At 39.1% G+C, this 17,190-nt stretch overlaps 1 protein-coding gene across 8 annotated transcripts in view; it reads right to left on the bottom strand.

The window, feature by feature from the left end:
- Window positions 1-592: 592 nt before the first annotated feature.
- Window positions 593-17,190, bottom strand: part of LOC131105971 (tubby-related protein 1-like) — a 32,905-nt gene continuing 16,307 nt past the window's right edge. For 2 of the 8 annotated variants that reach the window (XM_058054557.1, XM_058054558.1), the window contains 15 exons: window positions 16,441-16,495; window positions 12,858-12,888; window positions 11,844-11,883; window positions 10,992-11,043; window positions 8,177-8,306; window positions 7,980-8,090; window positions 7,788-7,913; window positions 6,208-6,324; window positions 5,797-6,095; window positions 5,560-5,724; window positions 4,550-4,662; window positions 4,353-4,461; window positions 4,191-4,289; window positions 3,939-4,110; window positions 594-2,800 (listed from right to left, as the gene is read on the bottom strand). In XM_058054557.1, the coding sequence (XP_057910540.1) occupies window positions 2,667-2,800; window positions 3,939-4,110; window positions 4,191-4,289; window positions 4,353-4,461; window positions 4,550-4,662; window positions 5,560-5,724; window positions 5,797-6,095; window positions 6,208-6,324; window positions 7,788-7,913; window positions 7,980-8,090; window positions 8,177-8,306; window positions 10,992-11,043; window positions 11,844-11,883; window positions 12,858-12,888; window positions 16,441-16,495 (1,753 nt within the window). In that variant the 3' untranslated portion in view covers window positions 594-2,666. Of the gene's footprint in view, window positions 2,801-3,938; window positions 4,111-4,190; window positions 4,290-4,352; window positions 4,462-4,549; window positions 4,663-5,559; window positions 5,725-5,796; window positions 6,096-6,207; window positions 6,325-7,787; window positions 7,914-7,979; window positions 8,091-8,176; window positions 8,307-10,030; window positions 10,811-10,991; window positions 11,044-11,843; window positions 11,884-12,857; window positions 12,889-16,440; window positions 16,496-17,190 lie in introns of those variants that run through there. The other 6 variants (XM_058054559.1, XM_058054562.1, XM_058054560.1 and 3 more) reach the window with 6 other exon arrangements.

Below are 17,190 nucleotides of genomic sequence, written 5' to 3'. Positions count from 1 at the left end.
TTGGGACAGACCACGCCCCCCGGAGTATTGACACCGAGTCAGGAGAGGCGATACTAAAAATGTCGGTGTCAATTCGGTACCATGTAAATATAGGACACTTTTTAGTTGAAATTTTTTACTGGAATGATTGTAGGATTTTTGCTTTTAATTTGTTTCTCATGAAAATACAAAGACGAAGATTTTAGGCAATAAAATGTATGATCAATTTAAGATACAGTGAATCTTGGTTCAGTATCATAATAAATAGCTGAACATTAGGAAAAGTAATAACACTGTATAAAGATATACTTGTGTGTATGTACGTCTTTATGAAATGGAAAAACATTTGGAGTATACTTTTTTAATTTTTTATTTGTTAATTAATTCTTACCGGAATTTATAATCATCACAATGATTATGAAATTAACAGTCTTAACTATTTTATCCTGTTATAAATATTTATTAATCAGATTTATACTGTATATTGATATTAATCTAACAATATATGAATATAACAATACTGTATATTAATATTAATCTAACAATATATGAATATAACAATACTGTATAAGACAATGTAACAGTCTCAACAAAATAATCATATTACACAATTTCTATGATGCTTATACTCACAAAGTCACAGGGGTATGCTGGAGCCTATCCCAGCTGACTTCAGGCAAGTCAGGGTTGTACACCCTGGACTGTTGGCCAGCCAATCACAGGGCACATATAGACAAACAACCATTCACACTCACATTCATACCTATGGACAATTTGGAGAATTTGGATGTTGCCATTTGTCATAATGTAAATATTTACTTCTCCACATATGACTTTTATTCCATGCCAAATAGAATGACTTGTGCTGTAGAAAGTGAAAGTAGAAGCCAAAGGTCATGCATAAGCATAATTACGGCTCACAATAACTGTAAAAATGCTGATTACTTTGTAGAGGACATTGAAATATAAAGTGCATAAATGTTCTGAAGTGGAACTTGAACTAGGGTTTCTCACACAACTTCTGCAAAAGGTGACAAGCAAAGACACTGGACATGTTTCCCCAACCCTGCAACAGCACCTTCTTTTGGTCAACATCATGATTGCAAGGACTTGTGAAATAATGTCTAAGGTGACCAGATAAATTTGATTCCTGTGTGGGCTGTAAAAGCTCACCTTTGCGCGTCTGTCAACTTGCCAATTTGAAAGCTTCATTTCAAGTTTGGACAACTGCCTTAGCAGGTTGAGGCAGAATCCTCACCTCACACGTACACTTGAAGCTGTCACCTCAAACTGGTTTTTCATTTTAGAGCCAGAGCTTGGGGCGACTCAAACCTGTCTGATTAGTTGCAAGCTGACAGCTGAAGGCAGAAGATTGATACTGTATAAAAGTTCCAAAGAAATTTTAAGACGTCAACAAAACCTGTAGGCCATGAACTAAATAAAGGCTGGAGCGGTTTAGAAGTTGGCCTGCCTCCAAGCATGTCAACTCCGCCGTGATTGGTCACACTCCTAAGTATTTCTGGACTTTTGTGGGTCTATGTCAACAAAAACAGTCCCTTGTGAAATGGGAATCACCGAATCCAACCACTTCTGCCTGATTGTGCATCATAGAAAGATTTCACGGGAGCCATAGCTGACAACCATGTACAGTATAAAACAAAGCCCAGCTCCTTGTGACATCACAAACAGCTAGTGTTGGAAAAAGTTCTCTGAAACCGAGCATTCAGAGCCATCCCAAATTTTTTTCAAGACTCACTTCTAACTTCTTTATTTAGTATTTCAGAAACAGCCTGATTGCAAATAGTGTGTACGTTACGTGGGCCAGCACACTTGATTGTGAAGGCCCTGGGCAGAATATATTGATATGGAAAGACAAAAAAACAGAAAAACGTTAACATACACATACACTTCTGAAAGCAGTGTAGTCAAGAAACGTGTTATTAAATAAAGACAACAACCGGGAATAAATTAATAAAATGTCATGGTACAAATAATAGAATTTAAGTTGTAACTGTAGATCAGTGCTTCTTATCATGTTTAGGCCAGCAGTGAAGGCCTTGCTGGCCCGACTGCACACCACTGGATGTAACACATGCATGCATTAATTTGACATATTTTATTAAATAACATTGTTGCAACAGGCCCAAAAATTTAACAAAAATTATTGTTAAAAAAATTTACAAACCAAAAAAATGCTCAAAATCTAATACACGTAAAATAAACAAATGAGCAAGAAACTTGAAATCAACATTGTTGACAGGTTCACAACTAAAGTCCTAATGAAAATGAACTGTATGTTGTTTCGCCTGGAACAAATGAAATATTACCTTCATTTGAATGCAATGAAATATATCACAACACCATTCTAATGATGTTAATGGACTTTTCCATGACATGAGGGGGTATAACAGTAAATGTTTCTGCTAATTAGTGAGAAATACAACCATGAGTTTCCAGCGCTGCAGCAGATCAGACGACAATGTGAAGCCATCTTTGTTTGACACACTCCTGGCAAAGAACAACACACCTAAGAGAGCAGCACCTCCGTAACAACAGCAGGTATTGTCACATTCACTGAGCTGTCATTTATCAGCTGCAAATCCAAAAGGGCTGGGTTGGTGTGACAGGTGTGTGTGTGGGGTGTGTCTTGTGTGCAGTCCTCAGCGGCAGTGTATTTACCTCCTAGGTTACTCGCAGGCAAGTTTGCCATCAAAGCTAGAAAGTGCGATGGCGAAGGCCTGCACAGCGCACATGGGGTACTTGAAGTCCAGTGTGAAAATGTCATCGGCAATTCGGCCAAACTGCATCACAATGTAGTCCACTGAAAAGGAAAAATAGATGCAATGTTATATCAATATATCTAGGTAGATGTATGTATAAATAGGTTAATAGATGAATAGATACCTGGAAATAGAAGATTGACAGATTGGTGAGTACATGTTAGGAAGGCAGTATGTACACAGTTACATTTTTATGTAACTATAAAGGCAGGACAGTTTTATAGCTTGATAGATGCATACTATAGGATTGGACATAAATATGCAAGCAGGAAGGTATGTTCAGTATTATTAATTAATATTAATAATACGTCGATATCTGTAAGGGGCTGCACGAGTGGTTAGCGCGCAGATCTCACAGCTCGGATACCCGAGTTCAATCCCACCCTCGGCCATCTCTGTGTAAAGTTTGTCTATAGGTGCCCTGTGATTGGCTGCCGACCGGTCCAGGGTGTACCCCGCCTCTCGCCCGAAGACAGCTGGGATAGACTCCAGCACCCCCGCGACCCTCGTCGGGATAAGCGGTAGAAAATGAATGAATATCTGTAACTTTGTACATAAATACAGTACATATGTATATTGATAAGTCGATATAGGTACGTAAGTATGTAAATACTTTTTTTTTCCAATAAAATAAAAAATGATGTAAATACTCTACATCGATAGGTTAGTATGTACTGTAGATTGATACAGGTCAGCATGTCAATATGTACACATGTACAGTATATAGACAGGAAGGTATTCTATATAAATGGGTTAGCTGTTTACAAGTAGGTCTGTAAATCATAGCTCATATGTAAACACAGTATGTAAATTAGTACATCGATACACTGTAGGTATTGGTGCACGTACAGATTAGGGATGCTCCAATCAATTTCCGGCAACTTTTACCACAAAAGCCGATCACCTGTGACGAGCACTACTGCAACCCTTTCATGCAGTGTAGTGTTTTGACCTAATTAAAGTCTTAACATTATATATATATGTTTATATGTTATATGTTTATATATATATATGTTTTCATATCATATAGTATCAGGCAGCAGTTGTGCAGCCAAGAATTGTGTGTCCCATGAAAAAAATCTGGTATAGGTTCGTAGTTTGGTACATTTATTGCTGTTAATGGTGAGTGCTGTGTATGTCTAGGTGGGTGTTTACAGCAAGGTGGGTTGAGCGACTCACAGTCTTTGCTATGGACTATCTGGAAGTTCTTAATAGAGGCCTGGGTGACCCTGCCGTTGAAGTTGAGCACATGTGACGACGTTTCTTCGTTCCACACAGGCGTCTTATTGTGAAGCTCAATCAGATTTTCCATCCTTCTGTTCTCGTGTCTTATTAACAAGCCGTCATAATCCTGGAAAGATTTGAACAATTACACAGCAAGAAAACACCAGCTAAGGCTACATAAGAGTGGCGTTAGTCCCTGAAACGTACATTTCTTGGCCGGAGGGGAACTCGTTCGTTGTTCTTGTCCATACCGGGAATGACGACTGTCATTCTTCTGGGCCCCTTCATTCCCAACACATTTGTTTGCTGATACGAGACAGTGAAGATGTTATTTCATTCTGTGCTTGAATAGGATATGTAATGACTTACATAGGTGATGCCTGCTAACTCCTGCCGGGCATTGGACATGTCTGGAAGGGCTCTTTCGGGGTTTAGAGCATTGTCAAACACAGTGAACTTGGTGCCCATTAAATTTGACCTGCATAACACATAAAGACAATTATTGAATCAACATCAGCACCATTAATTTTGTGTTTCAGTGAATGAATGAATGAATTCAACACTACCTTAGCTTTCCTACAAAATTCTCTCCACCTCTTGATAAGTCTGTGGCGTCAATGGAAATGAGATAATTTGAGGTTGCGCTTTTCTTTCTTTTCCTGCCCGCCAACAGAAATGTCTGGGAAGAAATTAAAGACAAGTACCGTAAATCCTCCAATTACATACACCACCGTTATATTGATTAAAACTGATTGATTAATCGAGTAAGATTAAAAGATAACAATAGTTCTCATTGAGAGAAAAGCTCTCTCGCAAGAAGAGGGCAGCCAGAATCCAATCAGAGCGTGAACTATGGCATCACTACTGTGAATAACACAGTAATATGGAAGTGGCAGAATTACAACCGCACATTAAGTGCTTTAAGCACACTATAAACCTTGTAATCCAGGCTACTTCAGTGCTCCCAGTGTCACTAGCTTGTGACGTGTGGCTGTTTTTTTCCATCACAGTTGAACAGCTGCCGTGTTGATAGCCAAACAGTACTACTTTACTTTTGATCAAAGTTACTTAAGATTTGTCAGATCAAAAGATGTAATAGCGACATCTATTTCACTACTTTCTGATAAGACACTCAAAGCATTATGGAAACTGTAGTTGTTTTAGCGTAAACAGAAAATTAATTTACAGTAATCTATTGTCTAATCATGTGTCTTTACATAACTACACATTAACATAAATGATTAGTAGTAGCAGCAACAACTGCCATAGTTATTTAAAATTATATAATTTTTTGTTTTTGTTTCAATTTCTGGAAAAAAAACAAACAAATGTAAATTATTTAGTCTACCCAGAGTACTAACTCTTCATGTGCTTGAAAATGTTGGATGTGCTTTATGTGGGAACTGGTAAATAAACGCAGACACAATAATTAGAGAATGAATAGCACCCATCATTCTGATTCACTTAATTTGAAAAAAATTTCAGTTCCATTATGAGCTTTTCATGTTTTTTTTTTTATAAACACAGTTCACTAGTGGCTGGTTCACTAAGGCTCCAACAGTGTAGAATCTCTGACCTTCTTCTCATTGTCTAGATGAAGGTAATAAAGAGGATAAAGGCTTTTATCCATCCCCCGCTGGTCCCGAGTCACTCTGCATTTGACGGTCACGCCTTGAGGTGCCGGCTCCATCACGAAAACCTCCAAGTTGTCAAACTCAATCTCCGGGGATGGCGATCTCGCCTGCTCACAAAGGAGGTATTACTGTTGTGTACAGACCTCTTGAGGAAGTATCCTTTTGTGTGTAGATGATACCTTCTTCTTCTTCCCTTTACCCTTTTTCTTTTTGGATTTCTCTTCTTTTTCCGATTCTGAATCTTCGCTCTCTTCTGCCTTTGCTGAGGTAAACAGCACTTGTGTCAGTGATTTCAGAAGTGGTAGCAATGTTTTGGTAATAGTAATAATAAATGTACCTTTTTTTTTGGTCTTCTTCTCCTTGTCTTTGTCACCTGACGTTTGGAACAGAGACGACGTGGAGCTGGCGGCTGATTTTTTCTTTGATTTGGTGGACTTTGTTTCTTCTTCACTGTCGTCGCTGTCAGACTTGGCGGCTGCTTTATTGGGACACAATTACGAACACTACTTAGGCTAATGTATTGACAAGCTTAAGTTTATGACAGTCTAATTATTGCATCATCAAGTTGAGTCAAGCTGTATTTTAATCACCTTTCTTTTTGCTTTTTGATTCCTTATCACCATTTATCTGGAACATTGAGGCTGGTTCTTTCTTCTTGTCTTTATCTTTGGTCTTGGACTTCTTCTCTTTTCCATCATCTTTGTCCTCTGAGAAAAGTTATTTAGAAAAAAAAACATTTAGAAAAAGCCATGTTTTAACTGTAATCAGCTGATAAAGACTTGAAGCCAAACAACATTCAGAGTTTCTTCTCGCTGTTGTCTTTTTTTTGGACTCTTAGCACTTAAGAACGCGAGAGAGCTTTTCAGCAAGACATCTGTCAAACAGGTTAATGTCAGGTCAGCTAGAACGATTTAGAGAGCAAGAAAGAGCTGATGATGCATTCTGTGCTGGTCTAATATGACTTGCAGATATTTGCTGGGGCGAGCAGATGTTCACCATGATGACACGTTTCACTTTTTCAACTTATTAATAAACGCTTCGGCAGTGTTTTTACATTATTAGAGCTTGAAGGCTTTAACAGAGTAATTCAGATAAGTGTATTTGTACCGTCAGGAACAACATTAACAAGCAGCTTTAGCAAATAACAACAATTGGAGTTAGCATGCGTTGTCAAAGGCAATGCATATAGTCAAATGCTACAGTGGAAATTATACAGTGGAACATGTTTATGTCAATGATAAGTCATCAATACAAGTCGTATGTCATATGCTTGCACGTAGGCCTGTCACGATAATAAATAAATCAATGAATTGCACAATAAATGAAAACAAATTTGATAATTTTGCCGACCTTAAACAAATTCAGTTATATATTTTTTATTTTATTATGTTATATTATTATATTATGTATTATTTATTATTATGTTTTTTTTTTATTTTATTTAATGATTTTTCACCCTCTTAACAAAAAGAGTTGTGGTAATTTAGTTTTCTGTCTTGGCAACAAAGACAATAAAGCTTTCATACTAAGTCTTTCTCCTGGTGCCGAACATCCATCCATCCATGCCACGGGTATGCTGGAGCCTACCCCAGCTGTCTTCAGGCGAGAGGCGGGGTACATCCTGGACTGGTCGTCAGCCAATCACAGGGCACATATAGACAAACAACCATTCACACTCACATTCATACCTATGGACACTTTGGAGTCGCCAATTAACCTAGCATGTTTTTGGAATGTGGGAGGACACCCGTGGATGCACGGGGAGAAAATGCAAACTCCACACAGTGATGCTGAAGAGGAGAGTCGAACACAAGTCTTTCAAACTCCTGACTTTGTGGCCTACATGCTAACGCTACTTTTACTTTTAAAGTGTACATTAATGTGAAATAAGAGGTCAACCATTGTCCTTACTTGGTCTTTATTTGACCTTAGATGTTCCACTGTATACGTATGTAGGCTGCCTTAACAGTTGTTTTCATGTTTAAGTGTAAATGTTCCATAGATTACACAGATTGCCATCAGCAATGTGCCATGAAAACATTTTTTCACAGTTAATTTCGTAAAGGCCATGTAATTGCGGAATTGGTGGTGTTTTTTTCCCTTCAATCAGCAGTATGTGATAACATCATGTAATCCTCTTAACAAAGTATTCTCTTCACTGCTGGCTTACCTTTAGACTTAGATTTCTTCTCTTTGGCAGAACTGGCGGGCGGTGAGGTGTCCTTGGTCGTCTTTCTCTTGGTTTTCATTTTAGGAGTGTCCTCATCCTCGTCGTCGTCATCATCTGTGACGGATCCTGCAGATTGAAAGCAGACAAATTTAGAAACATTGATTACATTTGTTGAAGCAAGGACTACTTCACCTTTCTTCTTTTTGGGAGCACTTTTGACTTTCTTTTTTGTCTCCTTTTCCTTCTCTTTTTCAGGTTCTTCTTTACTTTTTTCTGGTTTCTTTTTCTTCACCTTTTTGCCATCTGAAACATAAAATTGAAACCACACTTATGCACTTGTGTCAGTCCCTGATGGGAAAAAAAATAGAAGAGATGTATTCAATTTCTACTTTGCAAGGCCAGGCTCTCCTCTGACGCCTCCTCGTTCTTTTTGCTTTTAATTTTTTTTATCTTGGCCTCGGTCCCGTTCAGCTTCGCCTCAGCTGTGCTGTTGGCCTCCTCTTTCTTCTTCTTTGGCTTCTTTTAAGGATTTGCTGAAATATATTTTGCAAAAATTCAGAAATTAGAAAGCAAAAATAACAGAGAACTGAGAAAAGAGTAAGGAAAAGTAGCATCTAAAAATAAAAATCTGTATTAATAACAATAACTCACCATTGAAAATCCAATCGAGGATGCAAGAGGTTAAAAAAACAAATACAAAAGTTAAAAACTACATTGTCAACTACAATAAATGCTTCAATTAACGCCCCTACTAAATTCTCCTATAGTCGCTGGGTGCATGATGAATAAAAGCAAATCAACGCCATCAACGCCAGCATTACTGCAATAGCTTTATCTAGCTCTGCATGCGTTTTACATGTGAATCTCGTAATGAGTTTTACACAGTGTTGTTTACATTGGATTCATTACATACAAGACGTTTAAAGAACATAAGGAAAAATATTTAAAAGTCAGTTATGGCTGAAATGTCCAAGAGGAGTCCTATACTCATCTCCCATCTGTGACAAAAGCAAATGTTATTAGTGTGAAGAGATGGTTGACACAGAAGGAGGTCAGTGTGCAGCGAGCTGAGACAGTCAGTGTAATCCTATTACTTTATATTCATCCTGCACGGTCCCACGGCAGACTTATATATGTCCCAATAGCACAATCCACCAGTCACTGTTACGACTACGGGTCAGACGAGCTGTGATGACATGTTTTGGACAGTACTCACAACATACACTGTTTCTCTACCCGCAAAAATGTCATGAATAAACCAATCTATGTTAAGATGTCTGTTTACATGACTTGTTATTTCTCTATACTGTGTTTGATTACTTTTCTTGCAACTTTCTTTTCATAGTGGGCTGTGGAAGAACCCATTCCAAAGCCTCCATGTCCTGCATATCGGGTGTTTTGAGAGTGAAGCTGACTTTTGACTTGATATACTGAAATATGAAATATGTAGCAGTTTATTATAAGCAAGTTAGTAGAAATCCTCACAATTGGACAGTTATTTGTGCAGATGATTTCCAAATGCAATTTAAGCGTCTTTGAGCACTCTGAAAAGCGCTATACAAATAATTATTATTATTATTATTAATTGCTGTTCAAAACATATGCCACATTTTCTACAAGTCACTAGTCGATTTTATTTAGAACTTTATTTCACAAAATTCAAGACCAAGGACAGGCATTGAGTCTGGAAAGTCAATTTACTCTAATTTATACATAATAGCATAGGCAACAACGGGCTGAATATGTCTGGTATGCAGTATTAACGAAACACATTAACAGTTATTCAGCTACACAATAGCATAAAGATTATACAGTACCTGGGATGCTGAATAAAATAAATTAACATAACGAGCTAGAGAGTCAAACAAGCAAGTTACCATGAAGCATGTTCACCGAGTTCCCGATTTCATTCCACATCACTATTGCTGCAACAAGCCTACAGCGCTCTGTCACAGCACTTCTTGGTTCATGTCATGTAACAACTTCTCTCACTGGATTTTGCAGAATAACCTCATTAATGCACAGTATGTCTCGATAAATATTGGCACAATGATTGTCGTTCATGTCTTTGTTTTATGCCTAATTAAGAAAAGCATTCTGCGTCACAGGTGGAAATTTGAGGGAAACAAGATTAGAGTGTGCTGTGGATTGATTCTTCTACTATCGACATACTCAGACTTGACACAGCTTGGGAGAACTAATCAATTGTTTTTCAATAGTCAAAGCCTGCCATCTCCTCCTACCTTTTCTGCAGACATTGTACGGCCTCTTGACTTTGACTTCTTTGCAAATACAGAAGAAAACAACAAAACAAGGCTCCCAAGATAATTAAAGCGTGAGAAAGCCCTGTATTCAGTGCGCCTCCATGAGCAGAAAGTTGTTAATAGGATTTATGTGTAAAGCCATCTGCTCTGTAGAAACACGTCAACGGGTAAGACCGAGCAGGCCCGGGGGAGGAGGAGGGAGACAACTGAGAGGAGGTTGTTTATTTACCAAATGGCTACTGGGCTGACTGTCTTTTTGGACATTTGTGATGCTTGTCTTCTTTCTCCATTACGACTTTATACAGTATGTTAAACATGACACTTATCTGAGGCGCTATACGGCCTCTTATGGCAGTGGAAGGAATTGCAAAATGGTTTCCTTTTAATGCAGTGGTTCTCAATGAATTTCCCTCAAGGAAGCAGTAATATTTTCATGCCTCCTAAATTTGAAATATGATTGAGAAACCGATATTATGTTTTTAATTATCTGTGAAAAATCATTAAAATGCGACAAAATGGAATCAAACTGCATGTTGATTACAATAAATTTGCACATGTTGGCAGGTCTGCAGTAACGTTGAAAGTACTCCCTGCCTCTCATGTCCCACTGTTTAATAAGCATTGTTGTAATAAGGCACAGTGGATGAGTGGTTAGCGTGCAAACCCGAATTCAATCCCACTCGGGAGTGGAGTTTGCATGTTCTCCCCATGCATGCGTTTGTTTTCTCCGGGTTAATTGGCGACTCCAAATTATCCATAGGTATGAATGTGAGTGTGAATGGTTGTTTGACTATGTGTGCCCTGTGATTGGCTGGCGACCAGTCCAGGGTGTACCTCTCGCCCGAAGACAGCTGGGATAGGCTCCAGCACCCCCTGCGACCACCCTTGTGAGGATAAGCGGTAGAAAATGAATGAATGAATGTTTTAATAAGACATTTACCTGAGTGGGCAGCTGCAGGGATGAGCCACATTTTTCCTCATCCAGATCACTGCTGTGTGGATAATAAGAAACAGATTGTTACTTAATATTACCGCTGTTAATGTATGAACATGTTCATTTGCAATATTTGACGACAAAAATGTTTGAAAATAATCACAAAACTGAAGTGATGTAACCTTTGATTTTAGTTACATTACCATACAAAGTCATAGGCGGTCATTAGTCGGGCTGTTTAAAGGTCTCCTAATATGCAAATGTGACTTTTTAAGGATGTTCTAATAGTAATATGTAACCCCACAGGCCATTAATGACTTATCATCATCATCTCGCTCACTTGTTTGTTCCACTTTTGATAGCATTCACTCTTAAAGTAATGCCTTTGGCCCCTCTTTACCAAGATGAGCCTGACACATTTATATACACAGTACAGCTTTGTTAAAAACAAACAAACAAAAACAGACTTTGCTACACATCTTAAAATGCAACCCACTGTATTCGTACAATATGCTGCAGGCAACATGGCCGCTGTGAAAAATAGATCATTAAACCCACAAAGATAGTAAAGCTTTCCAATGTTAGTTATTAAGTTAGATAACGATCATTGAACTACGTCCAATCAGTCTAATTTTAAAAAGTCAGCTGAAAGTAGGTTTGTAAGACACACAGGAAAAGCTAATTGGTTTAGCACTACTTGGCTAGCTTTGTTGGAAAGTGGCTGCGGCCAAGCAGGAATTATCATTTAAAAACAACAACATACTACTCGTGGGACTAAAGGAAGATATAAAAATTGTACATATGATTAAATGTCGAATGTTATATCAGACATTGTTATAAATGTTAATGTTTACATACCTGTCATGTGTCCAGGCTTCTCTTGTAGTGTGATAATAACCTGCCATGGCGGACATGTTAGGAGACTATACATGCACGTGAACCAACAGAGCCCAAAATTATCCCAATGGAGCCAAGATGGACGCTAGTATGAATTCAACACACAGCACAGCTTCATAGTATGACTGCTAGTAAATACCTGACACATGACCTGACCTCTCAGTGTTTTTTTTTTTAACCCCCCGCCCCCCCAACTCCATCGAATGCACACACCTAAGATACCCTGACCCAAGGGCTTAAACTAATCAGGTGCTCACCATCTGCAAGCATTAGCAGGTTTTATACCATATTTAGACAGCAGGTGGTGCCATTGAGATACTATACTGCTGCTACACTCAAAGCTAGTGAGTTTCAAACGAGGGGAAACGCCCCCCATATTATTAACCCTTTCGGTGCCAAAGTTTATTCAGGTTTGATATTACTATTTCAAAAGGTTGTAGCTTGAAAATGGTAATTGATAAATGCATATTGTAAATGAGAAAAATAATAATAAATAAATAACAATAATACTGAACACTGCTGCTTTCTACTTTCTTCCTATCATTGTGAAGGAGAATTCACCATGGGAATGTGAGCTGGGATTAGACCATAGTGAGACAGGTTAGTTTTACCCTACTGATGATTGGAAAATAGAATTGAGTCATCCATCCACTTTCTATACCACTTCTCCTCATTAGGGTCCCGGTGGTGTGCTGGAGCCTATCCCAGCTGACTTTGAGCAAGAGCACTTGGAAGTGGGCGTGCCTGGAGGCGGGCCTTGGGTGGAATAAATGAAAACAGACAATTTTCGCAGGAAATCCAAACAAATACAGTTGGAATAGGCACAGATTTTGGAAAATCTGGAAAGGTTTATGTACCGGTTATTGTGTGGAGCTACTCTATGGGAGTCCACAACTCAATACAAAGAGCCAAAAGATGAGCACAATAGGTTCAATTTACATTAAAGGTAGAAAGGATGTAATTAACAAATTTTACCACTAGATGCTGCTGTTTCCCAACTGCCAACCTATAAAACAAGAAGGAAAACAATGTGGGAGGCACACAAAGGTACTGCAATTTAATTTTCTAAATTTATTTTCTAAAGCAAAAACTTTTAACTGCTTTTAAGAGCAGTTTCTAGCCATATTTCATTTTAAAAAAGTGCCTGTCTATCTGAAGTGAGTGAACAGATAGGGGCAAAAGAAAGAATATGGATGTTTAGTCTTTATGTTGGCAGCTGACTGCTGAAAAACAGTCTAACCAAATGTCTTTGCTGGCATTTCTACAAAAACTTGACAGCAGCATGGCAGCTGGCAGGCGGCCCACAGAAGGCCGGTGACCTCGGGGGGCTGCAAGTGGCCCGTCAAGCCACTGCAAACTTAAAGGGACCGCTACCACAGTGAGTTCCTTATCACTTGTATTTCCCTATAATGAAAGCCATAAGCAGAGGTAAGATGGGAAAACATACACTTACTCACAGTCATCCAGAAACAAGTGAAAATGATGAGGAATTTTACATACAGTATATAAAAATGGAGTATGGAGACTGCGTATGATGATGTACTTGTGCAAGGGTTGCATGCTGTGACGGCCTGAACGAAGAAGTGGGGTGACCTTGGTCCCACTGTAAGATCGAGTGAATCATCAACACAGAGAAGCTAAACATCACTCTGTCAAGACAAATATTACAACAGGAAGGATCTGTGTTTGCTGAATCTATACCCAAAGGGAGGCTTGTTTAGGGATCTCTGCCAAGATGCACAAGACAAGACTTGACAAGGCTAAGGAATGTCTTGGCTACTTATAGAAAGTTACATCCAAGATAAAAATGTGTTGATTCAGCAAGCTGACAGCCTCCTTCGTGTGCATGTTTAAGTTATAATACTCAAGACTCAAATTAGAAATATAATGCAATTACATTATATCAACATTATAAATAATATAAAAAAAACATAAAGGACACAACTCATTAGAAAAAACACGGAACAAAAATGCTCTGCCAAAAGTCGCCAAACCACTCGGGTCTTTGTCAAAAATGTTCTGATATAGTTTCTTTTCCAGATGCCAGTAGCTGTATTTACAGTGTCATCAGCGGTCAGCATCCAACAGCTTTATCTATACCCGCATCTGCTTTTAAAAAAAAAAAAAACAATGCCTTTTTATTTTTACGTATCTTTGTGACAAGCTGGTTAGTAAAAATAGTGATTTAAAAACATAAATAATATAAATAAAATTGTAACTGAGCAATAAATTCAACAATATTAAATAAAATGTGCAATAAATTGTCATGACAATAACAACAAAACCAGAGAATGTTCAAAAATAATTCACAGGATTTTACAGTACTTTTAGTTACACGGTTTACACTAAAATTATAGCCATGTGATCAAAAAGACAGACGTTAAAAATTAATTACGATAGAAATTACGATACATCAAAACAGCCAATAGCAGGATTTCTTAACAGTAGGGGGACAGTAAGGGGACCTATGATGCTTATTCCACTTTTCTAATCTATAAATGTAGTTACAATGTTTTATTGTCTTGTTAAACAATGCCAAAGTTTCACATAATGACGTTTGCTCATTTGGAAGTGAGCACTGAAAGAATTTTGGGATGGCTCAAAATGCTTGATTTCAAAAGGCGTGGTAAAACTGTTCCTTTGTGACATCACAGAGGGGCATATTTAATCGCAAAAGTCCTTGTTAGTATCCTATATCCTATTAGCTTACTACTACATGAAAACAGAAACCGGAAGTTTCATGTCATCAGCAGTTCTTTGCTAACTAACACAATTATTATACTTTTTCAATTACAGTGGTCCCTCATTTATCACACTTAATTGGTTCCACACCTGAACACGATAAGTGAATTTCTGCATAGTAAATGGAATATTTTCGTAGTCAGAGAATAGAAAACCTGTTTATGGCTTTCCAAACACAATTGACCATTATTAGAGCACCGTAGACATGTAATAACACCCCCATAGTCATCATCACTCTTCGATCATTCTTTGTTGACAACACATTGCTCAACTCTAATGCGCCTACGGGATTATTGCATGCACACAAGAGAATTCTGTATTTTTAAACATAGCATGCTACTGAGCTAACTAGTGAGCGCTCACGTTGTTTATTCTAAACTTAAGAAAGGTTTTCAAACAGAGTGAGGAAGAAAGGCAAAATATGAAGCAAAAAAACTACCACTCTCAGTTGGAATGGGAGGATAACTTTTTTTTCACTGTCAGACGTGTCATGGCTGACTCCATGCAGTATGAATTGTCATCTCCTGTCATCTGTCTTTCTGGGACCGTATAAACACCTCACAGACAAATCCTTCCTAATTTCCCACTCAAAGAGTTCCTGGCTTTCATTTTAAAACTTCTGTCGATGCCAAATAAGATCTCATGTTTCTGTTTGTCTCAGCACAAAAACGATCTCTTCTTTAGTGCTCATCTGGTCTTCAGCGGACCATCAGGGTGGCTTGGCGAAGAGTCTGCTCTCAAACTAAACGTAACCCTCTGAGGTTCCAGCAAAAATGTGCCAATTCTAATCAGGCACCGACTGCTTCTCCATGTTAGTGAGTACTGATTCTTGACATCAGGCCGTTGCATCATGGCTATGAAGCCCATTACATGCATTACTTGGCCTTATTGGCCCATTAAACAACCAAAGAAAGGCCAGTGAGTGAAAAGCTAATTAGTGTGAACTGGTTATCTGTGGCTGCACGGTGGACGAGTGGTTAGTGCGCACCTCACAGCTTGCGTGCTCTCCCCGTGCATGCGTGGGTTTTCTCCGGGTACTCCGGTTTCCTCCCACATTCCAAAAACATGCTAGGTTAATTGGCGACTCCAAATTGTCCATAGGTATGAATGTGAGTGTGAATGGTTGTTTGTCTATATGTGCCCTGTGATTGGCTGGCCACCAGTCCAGGGTGTACCCCGCCGCTTGCCTGAAGACAGCTGGGATAGGCTCCAGCAACCCCACGACCCTTGTGAGGATAAGCGGTAGAAAATGAATGAATGGTTATCTGTGGCTGCACGGTAGATGAGTGGCTAGTGCGCAGACCTCACAGCTAGGAGACTCGAGTTCAATTCCACTCTCGGCTATCTCTGTGTGGAGTTTGCGTGTTTCCCCGTGCATGTGTGGGTTTTCTCCGGATACTTAGGTTTCCTCCCACATTCCAAAAACATGCTAGGTTAATTAGCGACTCCAAATTGTCCATAGGTATGAATGTGAGTGTGAATGGTTGTTTGTCTATATGTGCCCTGTGATTGGCTGGCGACCACCCCGTTCTTGCCAGCTGGGATAGGCTCTAGCACCCCCGCGATCCTCACGAGGATAAGCGGTAGAAAATGATTGCGTGACAGACTGACTAAATTAGGGACCCCGTCTATTAGATGACTCCAATTAAGGATGGGGTATCTGAAATGAAGTTGAACAATTAAGGCACACCATGGCAGACCAGCCAACAGTACTTAGCTCTTTAGAATCTACAAACGCAGGTTGACCATATAACGTGTCAACCACTTCCTGTCTACGTTGACTTTCTTAGTGGTTTTCGTTTCCGGTGCAGTTCACCTCCAAATCAGAGGGCATGGTCCTCTCTGCTGTCCGGGATGGGAGTGTCCAGCTCCTGGTGGAGGGGTTCAAGTATGCCAGGGTCTGGTTCATAAGTCATCAATGTTCCATCCCTCATCTATGCTGTCAAGCATAGCCATAAATATTAAACATTTTAATAAATAACACATGAGAAGGGATCACTTGTATTGCTTTAAGGGATGTTTCTTTCCAAGCAAGCAAAATGATCATTCTAGAGTAGAACAACACCATATACCCCACAACAATAGTATAGTTGCATCACATAGATGAAAGGATTTGAAATAAAGACCAAGCAGCTGGAAAATCAGGCTAAAAAAAAAAAGCGCCTGTAATGGCGGACAAAGCGTTCAGGAAGTAAAGCTGTAACTTGTACTTCCTTTACTCTGATGCTCTGCGATAGACACAAGTCTCTCTTTAGGATCGGCTAAGCTGTAGCTGGCACACTTGGTCACCCCCCCAGACAGAGTCAAAGTCCCGAGAGTGGTCTCTTCCATGGGTCCCTAAAAGAGAATAATCAAGGGAGGAAGAGACAGAGAGAGAGAGAGAGAGAGAGAAAGAGAGAGCTCTGTCTCACACTGTTGTCACCCCTGTTTTTCCTAAATAAGCAGTGATCTGTTGAATGGGTGCCAATGGAGGCTGGCCCAAGCCATCGCAGCACAACTTTTACAAGCCGAGTGTTCGCCAGCAGGAAGGCAAAACACACAGAGCTAGACTTGTGAGAGAGAAAGA

Source organism: Doryrhamphus excisus, chromosome 18, assembly GCF_030265055.1.
Source record: "Doryrhamphus excisus isolate RoL2022-K1 chromosome 18, RoL_Dexc_1.0, whole genome shotgun sequence".
NCBI classification, from domain to species: Eukaryota; Metazoa; Chordata; class Actinopteri; order Syngnathiformes; family Syngnathidae; genus Doryrhamphus; species Doryrhamphus excisus.
Note: the sequence above shows the minus strand (reverse complement) of the source record. Positions and strands in the feature narration are given on the sequence as shown.